This window comes from Ambystoma mexicanum, chromosome 9, assembly GCF_040938575.1.
Source record: "Ambystoma mexicanum isolate Mex_15411 chromosome 9, UKY_AmexF1_1, whole genome shotgun sequence".
NCBI lineage: Eukaryota > Metazoa > Chordata > Amphibia > Caudata > Ambystomatidae > Ambystoma > Ambystoma mexicanum.
In genome coordinates this window covers 1,305,605,740-1,305,624,395 of record NC_090931.1, presented here as the reverse complement: position 1 = coordinate 1,305,624,395, position 18,656 = coordinate 1,305,605,740, and the positions used below count along the sequence as shown (strand labels likewise).

Below are 18,656 nucleotides of genomic sequence, written 5' to 3'. Positions count from 1 at the left end.
TGATGGATATTGTCTCTGGTTCTCAATGTGCACACATGTTCAAATCCAACACAAAAGTATAAATCCAACCAAAAAGATCCAAGTGGAAAATGTTCTCAGTTCCAGGGACTGGCTCCCTTCCCCATATTCCTTTTCTCCAAAACGAAAAGTTAAAACAAAGAATAATCAAGTTCCTTGTAACACAAGAGGATAACTCGCTCCTCTTGTTGGGTTCACGGTTCCTGGGGAAATGGCTCCCTTCCCCAGGTTTTTCTTCACATTCAAGACAGTTCAAAATCCTAAGGGCATATGTCTTCTTTGGGATTCTCTTTTCGTTGTATTACAATTTGGGTGCAAGTACCAGACTTGCATGTCATCTTGTATACTTCCCTGCCAGGCTCTTTTCCCCATCTACAGAATTCACAGTCTTAAGGGCAGTGATCTTCCTTGAGATTCTCTTAGTACTGTAACTTAACACACTTGACTTTGCATCCCAGACCTGGCAGGAGAGTATACCAGACAGACTCTGACTTTCTTGCACACACTTAGCTTTGCCTGATATACTTCCCTGCCAGGACTTCTATGCAGTTTCTTTCAACAGCGTGTGTTTGGATCATTCAGCTTGCTTTCCAAACCCTTGGCATATTTTTCTATCAGATTTCAACATATAGTCTGGCTCACTGTAAGCACACCTGCATTTCATTTCCCATCCTGGAGCCCCTCTCCCTGCCCCCCCCCCATTTCTGCGTCTGCTTTAATTTTTTTCCTCTTTCTACTTCCTTTATCTTTTTCCATATCTTGCACTCCTGTGCTCGTTTTTCTCTCCTTTTCTGTTTTTTCCCCTCCCCATAGCCCTCTCCCTCCCTCCCTCCCTCCATTGGCTGCCGATTTCTTCATTGGTACAGCCCCCAGTGCAGCCCTACTACCCGTTGCTGCCCCTGCGGAGAAGAGCACCAAGGCCAAGGACAGCTCCTGCAGAAGCAGCTCCAGACCGTGTTAGCCTGTGAGGCCTACAGCCATCAACCAGCAGTTACTGACAAGCTAAGAGTGGTTTGAGCAGGGGGTTCAGACATTACTGCTCCTCACTAAATGGACCAATCCAAACTATACCCATCTTATTCTCTATTATCGGGTTGTCTGATGTGTCCAGTCCACAGTTTGTATAGTAATCTTATCTCACATTTAGCCTTATTGTATTAGTCAGCCTTCACTGTACTCTAAACTACCCCCCCTGCCTCATTACCCAATGTCCTACTCCCCAGGCACTTAGCCTACTTGTTATTCATCAGCCATAGTCAGCATTTACCCCACTTCTATAAGGCAGCCTTCCTGAAACTAGCCACAATGTGTAAGGTTACCATACGTTGCATCAAACCAATGGGGTTATTCAGCCAAAGTTTACATTTGGGCCAGTTAAGGATGGGGTACAATTGTGAAGATCAGCCTTGCATCACATCCAGACAGAACTGTGAATATTAGCTTGCGTCACATCAAGACATAATTTGTAAATATTACCTTATGTCACATCTAGACAGAACTGTGAAGATTAGCCTGTGTCACATCTAGATATAATTGTGAAGATTAGCATGCGTGCCATCTAGGTGGAATTGTGGATATCAGCATGCGTGCCATCTAGATAATGATGCCACTAACCAACCCTAATAAAAAAACCTCCCCCCTCTGCGTACACCTCTCAAACTCTGAACTACACACAACCATACGTCTAAAGCACAACAAACCACATGCACTTCACTACACCGCAACAAAACAAACCACACATAGCCTCACACAACAGCACATGAAGGCTACCAACAGAAAAACACACCCAAGCTCAGCGAACAGTGTAAACCGAACTGAAGCCGCCAACAGCACATCACAGCTCTCTTGCTCTTTCTTCCGCTCAGTCCCACTAACTTGCCCTACCCTCTTGCTTTTCAGATCCACCAGATCCACCAGAGAACCAGGGGACCACTCCAGTAGTGATAGTGCATGGTATAAATATCTTATAACATAATGTCCCTGGTTTCCCTTCTTGGTCTCCCCCAGGTTTGTACTGAGGGTCCCAAACCCCAGTCCAACTGTCTAGGGTGGTCATTATCTTGCCCGACAGTGCTTCAGTGCCCCAACCCTTTCCCTTGGCTCACTGGTCCTCTTGTGCTTTCTCAGCATTGCAGACTCCAAGTCGGAGGTTTCTCTTGCTCCCACTTCTCTCTCTGCCCTTGCTGGCACCTCCAGTAGGCGTTCTGGCTTCGGTCAGCTTTCCGGCCTCTGCAGGTGTCAGGAAGCGCAACTTGCTTCCTCACGCTTCATTCTGGTTTCTGCAAAACCTCCCTGAGCGAGTCGCTCACCAGGCTGCCCTCTCGCTCCGTATAGCTGCTTAAACGTCTGCATCACCGCCGGTACCTCGCTCTGTCCGGAGCTGGAGAACTCCATGCTTTTCTTCCCAGCATGGTTTTAACACCTGACGGGCCACTGGAATTTGCCCAGCAACTAGGCCGCAGACAGTGGTTCTCATTAGGAATAATCATCATTGCTCCTCGCCTCTTCCTCCTCTCAGTTGTTGTCATACTGTTCTTTATGTAATAGTGGGGAATGCTTGTAGATGGCTTGGTAAGTGGTTGTGGGAGAAAGTTACAATATGCCATCACCATCAAGGCAGGAGAAAGGGCGGGAACATCCCTAAAAGGGAATAGGGGTATGTGACTTTCTCTGATGATGTTGGGTCATCCCCCCCGAGGGTTGCCTCCCCCATGTGGGCCTCCGTCATATAGCCATCTCGAGGGCCAGAATCAGGTAGTGGCTGCCATCCCCAATCCACATGAGCAGAGGCTACCTCAGGGCAAGGAGTGATGACATCATCAGATTCATCACAGTACATATTGCGTAGTCTGATAACATAATGTTTCCACATGTTAGCAAAGGAAATATCAGGTGTTGAATTGCCTATGTTGAAGGTACTTGGGTATGGAAGGGATGATTGCAAAGTAAAGTTATAGCAAAGCAGGAGAGTTGCAAACTATGAGTTTTGACAAATGCTTTCTCAAATGAACATGGCTTAAAAGGATTGGCTCAGAAGTCCCTCCACAGTCCCAACCCAGGACACTTCTGTTCAACAACACTATCAAAATCCAGAAATATGAGGTCAGCAAATCTGAACTTGATAAACGCTCACCCGCTAAAATAATATACTGTGTCAGATATCTCAAAGTACAGGATTTCAGACTCTGCAAGTCCCATTCATCTAAGGCAATGATCTTTAAATGTTTTTATCTGCCACCACACCCCATCACCACAAGCTATAACTGCATATATTTTCTATTAAATGCTTAAACTGTTGAATGAAAATAATAGCCATAATTAATTTTTATGGAGCCTTCTGCCACCCTGATCATCCTTTGTGCCCCTCTAGAGGGGCCAGCCACAGAGTTTGAAGTCCCTGATCTAAGGTGACTTTACTAAACCTGTACAGGTTCTTGAAGATTTTCTTCTTCCCTTCAGTATATGGAGATGAGAGCACTTCCACTGTCCTGTGGCAAGCCCCATTCCTGCCTAGCCACAGGGACGCTAGATGCTGCTACACATCAGATGCTCAGGACCGGTCCTAATGCCGCACTGCATGGGTCTGGGTAGCCCCCCCTCCATCCTAAACCACTCTCCATCCATCCATCCATCCATCCATCTGGCCTACAATTGAAGGATGGACCACACAAGCTTCTGTTTGGATTACAACAGACCTACAATCTCCGGGATTGCCCTGTTCCATGACTTTCATGTGCATTTCTCTCCACCCAAGCCAGTGGAGTAACTTTGCTGAACATGTTGAGGGGGCGGGGATAACATCTAAAGGAAGGGGGCTCCTGCCAAATGAAGTGGACAAAATGGTATGCCATGAAACTTGGGCAGGGGCCAAACACCCTCGCCCCCCCCCCCCCAAAATTACGCCCAGGATGAAATGTTCTAGGCCACTGAAAAGGCAGAATCTAGAGCTTTACAACAACCACATGAATACATTCCTCCACATTTGCAGGCACACTGTGTTATCACCAGTTTAGCTGATTAAAGAGAGCAGATGTATGGAATGAATGTGGCATGCACCACAAGTCGCTCACGTGGTGCTGGAGTCATGCACAGACACAGACAGAAGAGATTTAGCGTTACATTCTCCAGAATCCACATATAACGAAACAGGAATACACGTGGTTTAGGCACAATAAAAAATTCCATTTAAATTCTTACCCAGGGGTTTTAGTGCTAGATGGGAGGCCATATTTCTTTCCACCAGATCCTAGAAAAAAAGATGATATAATGAAAATCATTTGCTGGAACAGTCCTACTCTTGTTACTTCTATAAAAACAGTAAATATTATTTGCAAGGTTGTAAAGAGGATACGTTATCTCTGCATTAGATTCTGCAGACACATTGTAAAATACCAAAGAGTTCACACCCGAGCATTTAGAATTCCTAGACATCATTCATGCCTTTCACATAGTTAGAAGTTGGGCTCAAATTGGTTCACTCCAGTCTTTTGAATTTCTGCGAGATAGACAAATGGTAAAACGTTATGGTTTGAGGGAGTTTGACCTTGTAGTTATACAAAGATACAGGCTTTAAGGTTTAGAATCTGTCTGAGACAAGCACTTGCGAAGACAGTGTAGTTACTGCTTGGGCTACTATAGTGAAGGGAATGATTTAAGATTAGAGCTACATTAGGAATACAAGAGGTTAGTAAATTAGTGTAAAACTAAATTACAGAAGGAATCTATATATACAAATAAATTAGAAACTAGGGTAAAGGGTAGTGACACTGTTTTTGGTGGTAGAGCAGAAAATCAGTCAGTGAAATCTGATTTTTCCAGAGAATAAAAGAGTGATGATCATTATTATTCCAGAGAATAAAAAACTGGAAAAATGATACCTGATTTTGTTCCCCAGGGAAGCAAAAAAAGTGATGGGGTTAAGCTTGACCCTTATTCTCATTTAGATATAGAGTAGTGCAAGGTCTCTGGCCGACTGCCTCAAAGCAAATGTGAGAATCAAACAGGGGCAGCAGGGGTTGAGATTCAAGTGGGAGTTGGAGTCATTAAAAAGCTAGCACGGAACCCATAGGCCTGCTAAAACACCCTATTTTGGAGAGGTTCCAGCTAGACTACTTTCACGACTCCATCGCCACTCAACCTCCCTTGTCAGCCGCTTCTTCCCAAAGTGGGCCCTTTTAACACCAGAAACAGTGCAAGGCAGCTTCCAACGCCGCAGAACAATGGGTGTAACATGCCTCCTCAGTCCCCCTTTCAGAACTATCCATTCACATCATATTTACCCCTAGTGCCAAGAGGAGAGTCAAGTTCTAGAAAGAAATAACAAAAACCTATGCATGAACTCTCATCCACTTAAGGATTCTTGTTAAACTATGGCTTCAGTCAGTTACAATGTAACCAGCGATGTGCATCCTACACTACATGCGGTTTCCACATCATTGTGCTATTCACCTGCATGTAGAGGCTACTCTATAACCAAGGCACCTTGCCACAAAAGCTTGGAGGAACCCTTGCAGGCACAGGGCAAAAAGGTTTTGTGTAAATAGTGGCACTACCCGATTTAATTAAACTCAATTGTGAAGGCAATCACTGGCCCTCCTGCTTTCCTAGTCAGTTCTATGTCAAAATAGCTCCAACAGAAATGAGGAACAAGAACATGAAATATAGAAGTAAAGGCGGCTTCAATACTGACCTCATCAATATATTACAAACAAACCAAAAACAGTGTGTACTTATTATTGGAAAATAAACATAAAATATCGCGTCATGAACATTTTCAGTTAGAATATTATTCATTCAGCGAATCACTATTTTTTATATTTTGGTAAGAAACATAAAATCCTTGTCAAACTATGCAAAACAAAAAACAAACAAAGTCCAAGAAATGTAGTACCAATGGGGTATACCCCCCAATATTACAGACCCCGCCTGCCCCTCTTTTCACTGCTAAACACTAAAGGAACTGTTCCCAGCAGGAATGATTGCAGAGTTGCAACTACTTAAATGACTTCATTTTGACAGTTGCTGTATATTTCATGAATGCAATATTAGCAATAACCCCATCTCAACACAATATATAATCTTTGTGAGTCTAATCATTTGTAATATGTTTGACGCAATGTGATAAATCAAACAATATTTCATTAAAATAGCATATACAAGCAATGTTCCCTCTAATTATTTTTCCCTAAGTGCCGAAATGCTTAGCTTTCATGCGCAACCTATTTTCCATGTGCGCAACTAAATTAAGAGGTAAGCTACTTTGTGAGCATGTATAGTTGGTGAGCTACCATCTCCAAAGTGTTTGCAACAGAATTTCTCCTTCCCAACCACTGCAATTCTTTATGAATTAGTGTAAAAGGTGCATCTTGAAACACCTTTTCCAAACATATAGGCTTAAAAGAAAAACAAATAATGTATGTGGTTATAAGGAGAGCTCATCAACCAGTCCAAAACTTCAAGATATGCCATAGTTCCTTACCAAAATTACTCATGTGCAGAGAAAGAAATGTCTATGCACAAAAAAGATTTGTATGGTCGGGATAAACAATAGGTTTAGTTGTGGCAATTCATTTGTCAACACTGCTTAGAGACAATGCAGAAAGTGTGTAAAACCATTTGAAAAAAATACTTACGTTTATTACAAAAAAAGTAAAGATCACTTATCACTGATGTGGCTGTCAAAAAATTCAGACAGGATAATATTTTTGCAAATTAAATAATGGCAACTAAAAGGAATTCATGTGTCACTTTAATTAAGTAATTCAAGGGCCAGGAGAACATGCCTCAAAATGTGTGTAAGGATGATAATTCAATAACTGCACCACAGACTATGATGATCAGAATTCCTGGGCCTCTACTTGCTGTACACATTACGTGGTCCTGTGAGTTGAATCATTTGCTAAAAACCAGCCTTAAAGCTGAGAGGCATATACACAATCCATTGTTACTCCCAAAAATCAGGAAACCATGATCATATAGGAACCTACCCCCTGCTCTACCCCCAAAGTTCCACTATTTTTTTTTTTTTTTTTTTTTTTTTTTTTAAAATCGGTGACTAGCAGAATGGTAGCATTGGTAGAAACTCAAATAATACTACTGCCCTATCTCAACAGGAATTTTAAAGGGAAAGAGCATATTTTAATAAACATGAAATATCCCTACTGGCAAAGGTAATTACTTTCTTACTCCCGGGAAAAATCATTTGATTCGGGAGTAACATCATATCAGAGCCCTCCTTGTAACCCTGACATAGGAAGTGATATGATAGGATACATAATATAGCTTACAGTTTTGGCCACCCTTTCTCACAACAGCCTAGACACAATTCCACTAGAGTCTTACTGAGGTTTTGTCTGGAGCACTGTAGAAGAAAATCATATATATTTTCCTTTTTAAGTAAATAGCAGCAATGTTCATAAGTACAACAGATTGAGTGTTTTCTTCTTTAACAAGGGACCCCTCTTATGAAATTTTCTGTTATCAGTTGGACAAGATACATGGGGATGCTAGAGGCAATAAACACCAACACATTATATTGAAAAGCCCTCAGCAGCTGAGCAGAGAGAGAAACGGAAGGTACAGTGTCCTAGACTGTTCATAGAGTATCCTATCCTTCAGAAAACAGACACATTTCCTTCACTGTACTGCTCTGCCAAAACGTCCGATTTGGTCTTTGAACGTTGCTGATTTGTTTTTCACCCCAAATGAGTGTTCTCCTGTGCCCTTCCATCTGTACCCCACCCCGGTTCCCGTGCTAGCCTCCAATACCAGTTGAGGGCTCTGTAGAAAGTGAGGGATTGTAGCAATAAAATGTGCAGTTTAAGAAAATGCTGTGAAAATGTAAATGCCCAATTACTATAAAGAGTATACAAGATTGTTTGCAACATACACCACCTTTAAATTGTTGGGTAGGATTATAAAAATGCTCAGTGAAACTGTTTTTGTATAGCAGAGAGTCAGCATACAATTTGTTAAGGTCTATGCCCCATGGAACTTTGAAAACTTGGAAAGGTGGCAGATTGTGTTAAAAGTATCTAGTAATCTGAATATCCGTTGCCCTAATACTATATACGAATAATGGCAGGCATAGTCCATGCCCATTATCCCTTGCAGGCCAAGTAAACGATATTGCAAGCTCTCCGCTTATAAAGTAGACATGACATTTGCCTACTCAAAATCCTTAGAGGGCAAATTCATATTTTAGTTTTAGAATGCATTAACTTGCAAGGGGGGCCACTTCAAAGTGCTAGTGTGACATATGTACAAAGAATAGGAATCATGGGATGAGGTTACACATTCAAGTAGCCTGGTTACTTGCACTCAGTATCTGATATTTGGGCTGACAGTTGGGCTACATAGTCTGAGTGATGCTTTTGCTAAGGCGCCATGAGTAACAGAAATTCTTGTGCTTCAATGTGATTCATATTAGAAACATAAAACAAGTAGATGTAGGTACAAGTTTGGAAACCTTTTGAAGAGCCAAGGTAGGTATAGTCAAGGTTGTCTGGAAATATCTGAATGAGGCCTGGGGCGGAGTTTCGAGTCATAAGGTATAAGTGTGGTAGAGTCAAGTATAGGAGTCATAGATAGGGAGGGGAGATAATTTGGTTAATGTGTGCAGACAACTCTTAATTATATCTTCTGTTCATGCAGTAACCTTTTCATATTAATTTTTAATCTATTGTGGATGTATTCTACTTTTAGGGTTTGCGGGGGTTTTAAGGTCAATCTTGCATAGTAGGACGATGTAAATGAGCTAGACCCGAATATTAATACTAGTTCATATAATTTAGCTTCATTTTGATAGAAAGCAAATGTTAGGTACCTGCTTTGACTTCTGCATTATTAAATCTTTTTGAATAGGTGGGAATTGGCTGTGTGCGCTGCTGAAATTCTTCTGAGCGGTACCCAGGAGGAGGTTGGGCATGCGCACATGCGCACAGCTTAGAGGGAACATTGTATACAAGGAATTAAACCACATGCAAACATGACACATGGATATACACAATAGTAAGGAGGGAAAAAAAGCAGAGAAGAAATAAAAATAATTATTCAAAACTGCACATAAAGCTAAATTACATGCAGGCCAGTTTACTTGAAGAAACTACAGTGCGAATACGATCATTATTTAGACCTATTATCCAACAAATACAATTGCAACCAGTGAAAGCGCGACTGGATTCTAATATGTTTGGTCTATCAGTTATCGAGCCCTGGCCAGCTTCAGGGCACATGAATCACAGTTAGCAGCTCACTATCAAAAAACCAATTTTCCAACCTAAGCATTTGAAACCAGTAAGGTGTAGCGCCAAGTGCTGAGATGAAGCTGGTGTCACGCTATCAGGTCAGTGAGGACCCCGTTTTAAATAAAACGGGTCTCCTACTCCTAATCTAAGGGGCTCAACATCACTGAGTGATTAGTTGCAAGGGAATAGAAGAACCACGGGTGCAGAAATGCATTACCAATAGATTCAAACGTTTATAGGATGCTCTGGGTGAAGCAGGGAACTAGCTTGCTATTCTTAGCACATAACCCAAGGAAGTATTTACTGGAACTGAGCTCCTAGCAGAGTGTGCCACAACATGTGCCCCTTACTCAAAACCTCCAATCCACTCTGTGGAGTGCTTTGCTCTCAGCATCGTCCTATATAGCCTGGCAACTCCTGGATCCCTCCCTGGTCTATACAGGGGAGTCAAGTCTATTAGGAAACACTGACCAATGCAAACTGTGCAACAGAAACGGTATACAGTGATGTTACTGAAAAGAAATACTGAATAAACTCTTACCGAAAAAAAGACTTAAAAAAATAATTGTATATGGGTGGGGGTAAGGGGATAAGAGGGATGGCGGGTCAGGAATGTAAGGAAACAGGGGCGTTTGGGAGGGATACCTCCAATAAAATGAAATAAAAATGTGACATTACTTTATTTTTGGTAAAAGTTAATTCGATAAAAATAACTTCAGTATCATCACATAGAAGCACAGAAACCCCATTATTTTAAAGCTCGTTATTTTAACTCCCTCCACTTTGGCAAACTTCAATTTGTACTAAAACAGTTGGACGGATCACTACCTAATCACAAATAATTGGGAGGCAAACATGTGATAGTTCGAAAAATGTTGCCTACAGCTGGAGTGCTTTTCATTGCATACCAATGTAGCACAACAATCTCCCACTTGGTACCAGTTTGAGTATTAGGATTCCAAAAAATCAAACACCTGCTTTCGGGTGCGTACTGGCCAGTAACAGTTCAGCAGCCTGAACGAAGCTTGGCCGAACTAAATCGAGGGACTCTGCTCAAGTGGCTCTTACCGGATGGTACAAGCAGGTAATAGCTATTCATACCCTGGGGCTCCCTCTGGGCGGCGAATAGTGAAACCCTTTTTTCTTTTTAGGGGAGTACTGCATGAGCCCAACCTCCAATCAAAAATAGAAGGAGATGGCTGCCACCACAAAAAAGTCCCTTTTCATTTTGTATGGCAGGTCAGCACAGACAGTGAGCATTGCAGAAGGAACGGGACGCTTTGTAAATCCACGGGGTGGGCGAGGAATGTGGGTGCAAGATGCCATTGGTGGCTGGTAGAGGTGAAAAAGGGAGGGGTTGGGAGAAAGAAAATGGTGGAACCTGGGAAAGGGGTGCAGGTGGCTGAGAGAATGTGGGTGGACATTGGAGGTTCACGAACACGTTCCCAGCGAACTGACTGGTTGAGCCCGCTTCCCCAGCTGAGAATTAAGTTTTTAATGGTTTCTAAATATCAAAAACAGTGATGTAAGAAGAAATCAGATTTGTATATTTCAATACTGACCATGTCCCACATTGTGACTTGGAAGTAGGGAGTCCCGTTGCCCTTTGCATATCGCAAATATTTTATAACAAGGATTTGCACTCAAAATGGCGTTATCAAATGACTCTGTTGTCAATTCAAGGTTTGACTATGGGCTGGCAACTTACAAAGGTAATTTGGCCAACGGCTCACTGTCACTAGAACACTGCTGTGTTCCACATGTACTTCTGTGTTATTTAAAAACCAAATCCGGTCCAATAAGTAAATAAACCTCTCCAGGAAAGCGAATGCAAGTAGAACATCCAATTTCAGGGACCAATTCAGACTTTCGTCTGTTATCAGGGAACATCATTAATGCATGTTTATATACAGAGAGTTCAGTGCGACAGGAATACTGACTTCAGGCAAGTAAAATGCAAATGACAAGTGGAACATATCACCACTGTGCACTTTACCACCACTGAAGCCAAAGCACACATACACAAGTGGACAACAATCTTAAATTGCACCACTGAGCACTGTTTATAAAATGGAGTCTTATGCCTTTTGCGTCTTTCATTATTCCTTGGCATTTAAAACTTGTTTCGCTCTACGCCCAAATCCAATGCCACCCATTAAATAATATACTTTATTAATGTTGATGTAGGAAGGCAATCTCAAGTGATTTGCGATAAATTCCCGTGTTCCCACCTGTCCCTTTAATGAATTATTAAAGTGTTGCTTGTAATCCACACCATCTCGGGCCCCCTGAACTTCCTTCGATGCAGATTTCTTGCTTGTATTCTTCTGTAATAAAACTGCACTTCTCCTTTTACCAAATGCAATATGGACACATTTCAATGTCCCGTTAATTTTTATTAATGGGCCAAGTCTGGAAAAGGTGAGCAGTCCAAATCTGGAGAGAAGATTTGGAGGATCCGAGAGCTCCGCAATTTTGCACCCATTTGATATCCAATATTTCAAGAGAAGTGAGGAGTACAAAACATATGCCATATTGTGGATTATTTTACATCGCTGGTGATACGTAACCGAACAGCTGGAGAGGGTTTATCTACTGTAGGAGCATGTTGGTGTTACTTAAGTTGTAATACGCCCACTCCCTTTTTCAGATTATTTTGAGTGCCACAGTTGGTCTGCTCTTTAAACACCACTCTTCTGCTAATGTATGCGCTCTTTCACTTTCTTGATACCGGGTGGGTATGAGTTGGTGTAGTTATTTTTCAAAAGTTTAAAAAAGTTTTCTCCTTCATGCCCAGCCCTTCTCTATTTCTACCGGGTATTGAAGGTTTGGTAGAACCTCTTGGTTGCTGTGCCCAAGGAAAGCATTCCTTATTTCTTCAATAATCCATTTATATACTATGATGGATGCCTGGGTCTTCTGACACTCTACCCAATGTCCACTTTGTTACTTTTCTGGTTCTGCACTTACTTTTGGTTTCTTTGAGATTCGTCTCATGCAAAGGGACTGGCCCACATACTTCCATGTCAGACTGGCCTAACAGCTGAACACCCATGCCAAGCGATGTTGCAGAGCATAGCTGAGCTGTGGTATGCTGTGATCCCTCAGACTGCCAGGCATGAAGAGCCCCTCCTGAGAAGTACACAGTGATGACGCTGCTGGCTGAAATCGCAACCTTGCCAGAGGCGGCTTCGTGCCTTTTGCAACTGCAGGCTTTGTTCCCCAAGTTCTGTGAAATTACTTGTTTGTTATCATATCTGCATTATACATGCTGGTTTATGGGTGGAGAATTGATTTACCTACTCCATTGTACATAAGAATGAGCCAGGGCTGGGAGGGGCAGAGCAGAATACAGCCCTCTTATGCACTGGTGTGTGTGTTTGCATTACAGGCCTTTTCTCTCTACTTCTGGTCTCCTGTGTATGATTTGTGTCCAAGTGCCGAGTGTCTGCTGTGCCTGAGGTGGCATGGTGGAGCTGGATGAGCACTGGCATCGTGGGGAGCAGGACGAACCTGTAACAGATGGTGCCGTTTCCCGGGGAGCTCCCCTTCCAGATATGCATGACTGGGGTGTAGAAAAATACAACGGGTAAGTGAAAATAGTGTTTTTCGCTGTACCTGCTGCGTGGTTGACTAGGGGACTGGAGTCTCCAGGGACCCTAGGAACAATACAGAGACAGTGCCTCAGAGTGCTGCAGTGATACAGTCCAGGATTGCCAGGGAAACTACAGGACTGCAATCAGGTCAGAGCATTCTTTGGCACCTGTGATGCAGTCGGAGCACCTCTTGTGGAGAGACCGTGTAGGGTCAATGCTGTAAAGGTCACAGGGTAGGAGTGTGAGGTTGGAAGCCTGAGTTAACCTGCAGTAGGGCAAATACCAGTTACAGATCAGTTAGATTACAGTAACGATATGTCAGATGCCGGTCTACTGACCAGGCAAGAGGAGGGGACAGATCTGTCATAAATCGTGTCCAAGGGCAGTGCTCGAGAGGTTGAGGAGCATGCTGGACAATTGGGATGTGGTCCTCCCAGTCAGTACAAAGGAATACGGAGGTGGGGTCGCCCAGGAACAGCAGTTAGAAAGGGTATCACAGAGAAGGAGACAGGGGAGATAGTGCTGAACTACATGCGAAGCACACAGATATCACAAAGGTGCTGAAGATAGGGTGGGATCAGAGGCCCTCAGATTTAGAAGTAATGCTTACACAAGCTTTCATGAGGGCCACAATGTGGTGGATGTTGCCAGACAAGATGAGGGTGGTGGAAGGGAAGGTGGATGTGGAGGAAAAGGTAAGGTCCACCCAGGGGTGGGCATACATTCTGAATACAGCTGATGACGCATGGCTGACAGTCAGAAAAGCAGTGCCGGTGAAGGAGTACAAGGAGTGGGAGGAGGGAGAACACACAGAGGGGCAGGATTGTGATGTGCTAGCACCAGTGCCTGTGTGGATGGGGGTGGGTGACACAGAACACTGTGGGGGTGGTTCTACGCATTTCCGAGAAAGGGGAGGAAGAGGAAGAGGGGGGAGGCACGGGCTGGCTGGGTACCCAGGTAGGCAACTGTGTGAGGGGAGGGAGGACATTTTGGAAAAAAGGGTTGCAATGACAGATTTGGCAAATTTGGCCTGCATGGAGAAAGAGGCAGTGTACAGATATTCCCAATGGTTGTGGTGACAGCAACTACTAGGAGTACCAGCCACATTCTGACACACAAACGGGGTCCTGACAGCATGAGGGATTTCAGAAGAATGGGTGACTCTGCAGTGTGCACCTTAGACTGGGCAGTGAACAAAATGCCAGTGTAAGGTGTAGTGTCAGGCGAATGTAGGTCAGAAATGTTCAAAACACAACAGAACGTTTTCAGGGCACGTGCAACAGAGAAGGACATTGACAGGTCAACATATAAAGAAGGTGGTCCGTGTCAGCATGATTTAATAGTGTTTGTGGGGGGAAAGAGCACAATATGGTGAATTACAATCAGTGGTTTTGGCTCTGGGAAGAATGTTATATGGTGCCAGCAGGAGGGAATTCAAGTAGCCATAAAAGGATAGACGTAAAAATGTGATGAATAAACGAGCGCTAGCATATCTACACAAGAGGGGCATTTTTGAATGTTTCACAAATATTCTCCATAAATGCTTCTAGTGCAGGCACCAACAAATCGTGAAAAGACAAAATAGAGATGCGGGAGGGTGAGCGAGAAGGATAAAGGGCTACACAGATGAGAGTGCAGTGGTTAGGGTGTCAGAGGTCACGGGCGAGAAGGATAAAGGGATACGCAGATGAAAGGGCAGTGGTTAGGGTGTCTGGTGGAGGAGGTCACTGGTATCCACCCGAATGTGCGGACATAGTAGCATCACATTATTGACCATCATTGGCTTTAATGCTGCCAGATGCACCCAATACTCTTCACATGTTACTTCTATGTATTCACACTATTCACACTTACATAGCACTATGAGCTGCACAGGAAGGGGCGGTGGGGTCAGGGGTGAGGCTCCAAAGCAGAAAACCTATTTTTCATTTATCTACCCACGCCACATTAGGATGCCCTCACTTGGCTGGTCCTAGGATGGCACAGCAAGGCTTTATACCCATGTCTCATGCACGTGCACTTTTTGACAAAATGGAAAATAATGGGTTCCAAAATAAGATTTTTTGGCCGAATACAAATCATTGTATATTTATTTTTATTATTTGTGCCTTCCTCCCCTTTTATTTATTCTCGACCCCCCCTCCATATTTTCAGATGAGTTTTTTGTTTTTCAGCAAAATTAATTTTGTACGGGAGTACAGCATGCGGGCCGCTGCCGGCCTTTTGCTTACTGTATTGCAATAATATGTACATATATTACTACAGGGTTATCCACCAAAATGTCCCATACTGCACCGTACATGGTCAGGAATTAGACAACAGAGCTATCCCCTTTATTGTCCCAAACTAAATACTAGGAACCCACAAAGAACTTGTAAACGAATACCATTGAATAATTAAATCGCCCAGTTTTGAAACCACACAAGCGATATGGAATCGCACATATTCCAATACAAACCTGCAACAGATCATTCTAATTATTTTCCCGGGTGGCACCTATTACCCAACTACAGGATAAAGCAAACGCATCTTTCCACAATTACTTGTCCTTCTACGTTGGTCTACTATGCTCTTCTGCCCATATCCCTGCTAAATCTCCTCCCACCTTACACTACACACTCAAAGTCTCCCCATATGGCCACCGAAGGCCCAGCCATTGCCACATGAACATTAATCGAGCTGTGACTAAACTCTCCTCACCAGCCCCACCGAGTCCCCCCATTTCAGCAACTGACTAGACCAAGCAGTGTAGTCTACGAGACCTCTGCTCTCTCCTTGGATAACTTACTCCCAAAGTGTCTCCGCACAGCCTATGAAAGCAGAACGGCACTCAGGCCGCTGGTATTTCTGACCTGACCCCATCAACACATCAGGTTTCCCAATCTGCCACTCCCACTATCCAACTAACAACCCACCAGCCCCTCCCCTCCCATGTTCTTACCAAGCCACACACATGGAGGCCACCACACATGACCGAATGGCGCTACATGAGATCAATTTAAATGATCTGCAGCTCTTCTGACCATGGGCTAGCAGGAGTCTGGTGGTGTGGATATAACCCCTTTTTGATCTAAACAGAAGCCCAATTTATTGTAGGATGACCCAATATGGGGGGAAATTCTGTGTGAGTACTAAAGCGGTCGGTAGAGATTCAACGTGCACCACTTTCTCAAGCCACTGTAGGGTGTATGGCTTGAGTTAAGGTTCGAGTGGTATTAAGTCTTACTTGAACACTTAATATTGAGAACCTTTAAGTAAGCCTTCTGGTATTCCCTAAGATTCTGATGTCTGCAATATTATTACACCAGGTCGAAAGCAGCAGAGACAACCTAGTCACACTGGCAGAATACCCTTTGTATTGGGTTTAGTCAGTAGCAAGCAACAAACATGGCCAGTTACACTTATTCCCCATGTTTTCTCAAAAACCGTTTTGTAATGTGGTCATATTTGAGCAACATTTGCTGCGTCACTGGGGTCAGGATGCCCGGATGATATAAAGCCCCTAATCAGTAAAATATATATTTCTTTTTTATAAAGGAACTTTCCCAGTGCGCAACTGTTGTGGTTTTATGTTGGTTTCAGTAGATCCATAAATGTTACTAAAGTACTTTGCCCAATTACTTTCTGCTGTTGGGATCACTTCTACCATCATCTTTGGCTGATCAATACTGGTTGCTAGTTTTCAAAGTCTGTTTCGGTCCTTAGTTTCCAGGCTCACTCATATATTCTGTCTCTTATTCATGTGTCTGAGATATGCTGTGCAATATTCTATTGGGTACTTTATATCACCAGTGTGTGAGGTCCATTACACGCACTGATTACAGATCACGCCTTACCATCTGTTTCTTATCACCGTTAATGTACATTTTCTTGCATTTCATTTTCATTTCAATAGGATTGAGGTTACAAAGTAGCTGATGGTTAGGAAGAAGAGACAGGCAGGTTTTGATCATGTTGGAAAAGCTGATGGGCTTAAACAACAAAGTATTTCCCATTTTTAGATAGATATCAGGCATACCGCTTGACCTATTACTTAATTAATGTTGGTAAATATTTTAGGGGACCACTTCGTGGCACTACAACATTTATTTAGGATGGCAGACTCAGGGTCATGACACTGTCTGAGGGGCGGAGAGGAGCAGGCAGTCCCTGAACTCTTCCCCCTTCATCCCCCCATGTGCCACAAATGTCCTCCATGGTACCAGAGTGCAACTGGGAGCAACAACAAAAACCCAGACTGTAGCAAGGAGAACAGAATCAAGCACGGCCAGGAAATGGACTTGGAATGCCTGTGCCAACCAGAAAAGAGACACCAAACCCCCTACCTGACTACAGCAGGCTGATCCCAAGCGAATGGAAAAGGGACTGGGAGCAAGGACGGGACAAACAAACCCTCCCAAAACCGAAATGACAGGCACAGATTGGTTCTTAGAGTCAGGTGAATGCCACAGCCAATGGAGGAGGGGTGGGAAGAAAGAACCAGCAGGACCACAGTATAAAAGGAGACAGGAGGAGAAGCACAGTGCGGGCTGCAGTGGTGAGGTAAAGAGGTGCAAAGGTGAGCCAAGAGGTCAGACACAGGATGTACCAAAGAGTGCTGGAGAATTGGTGACAGAATTGAAGAAGTGTTAAAGTGAGGTGTTTGCGAGAGAGTGGTACCAATTGTGTGTTTCTAGTGTGAGGAGCGGGTGAATCGAGAGGTGAGGCAAAGGGCGCTGCGAGAGGCGAGGCACAAGGGCGCAGCGAGAGGCGAGGGCCAAGGGCGCAGCGAGAGGCGAGGGCCAAGGGCGCAGCGAGAGGCGAGGGCCAAGGGCGCAGCGAGAGGCGAGGGCCAAGGGCGCAGCGAGAGGCGAGGGCCAAGGGCGCAGCGAGAGGCGAGGGCCAAGGGCGCAGCGAGAGGTGGGGTGAGGGGTTTAGGGTACGGGGAGGAGAAAGATGAGGAGGTAAAGAGAAAGGGTGTAGGAAGGGCCTTAGGTAGTAGGAAATGGGAGGAGATGGCGAGAGAAAAGAAAGAAAGGAGATGGTAAAATCAGGAAAAAGAGTGAAAGGGAGCAACTGGGGTGAGACTGAACCAGAGCGGCTGAGATTTGCACTTTGTCCATCCAGCCACGTTGACAATCCTGGGGAGTGTTAGGGTGGGGCCTCTCTAGTAAAACCACGGAGGGAGCGAGAAAAAAGACCTTCATTACCTTCTACGCAGAGATAAATGTTGCTACCGAGCTCTAGTGGAGAAATCGGAGATTTATGGCCATCTGGGTAAGAGCGGGAAAGCACACAGGGGACGAAAGAGTGGCACGCCCACTCTCCAGCCCGGTGTCCCACAGCAAACAGCTGCCCATCAGAACATTGAACCACCTGAGCAAAAGAGGGCATAATCTGCACAATTTCCTTTGCAAGTTAAAAACCCATGAGGACTCCTAGAGACTCAGGGAATGCCTAAGGCCATCTGTCATATTAACCACCATTGGTTCAAAACGTGTCCCACTTCTGGTTCTGCTTTAAAGCAACAAAGGGGTGGTCACCGTTCTTGTTCCAATCTATCTGAAATTCTATACAGGAGTCAAACAATTACATCGACTCACACATACATAGTCATGAGAATGCAAATTGTAACATTTGACAATTTCAAATTGTTGCAAATATCGGCGTTAACTCTCCCATTTAACATTCCCAGATCCCATGGCCCCTCTCCTGCTGTTGATCGTGCCTCATTCTCCAAACTATGGCACGCACCCACAAATACCCCGACCGCTTCAATAATCTAGGATTAGAGGTAGCTTGTTTAATAGATGGGAGC

At 43.9% G+C, this 18,656-nt stretch overlaps 1 protein-coding gene across 3 annotated transcripts in view; it reads right to left on the bottom strand.

Moving 5' to 3' along the window:
• Positions 1-18,656, bottom strand: part of MYLK (myosin light chain kinase) — a 1,914,870-nt gene that overhangs the window by 979,247 nt on the left and 916,967 nt on the right. For all 3 annotated transcript variants that reach the window (XM_069616671.1, XM_069616673.1, XM_069616672.1), the window contains one exon: positions 4,216-4,264. In XM_069616671.1, coding sequence (XP_069472772.1) covers positions 4,216-4,264 — 49 coding nt within the window. The remainder of the gene's footprint in view (positions 1-4,215; positions 4,265-18,656) is intronic.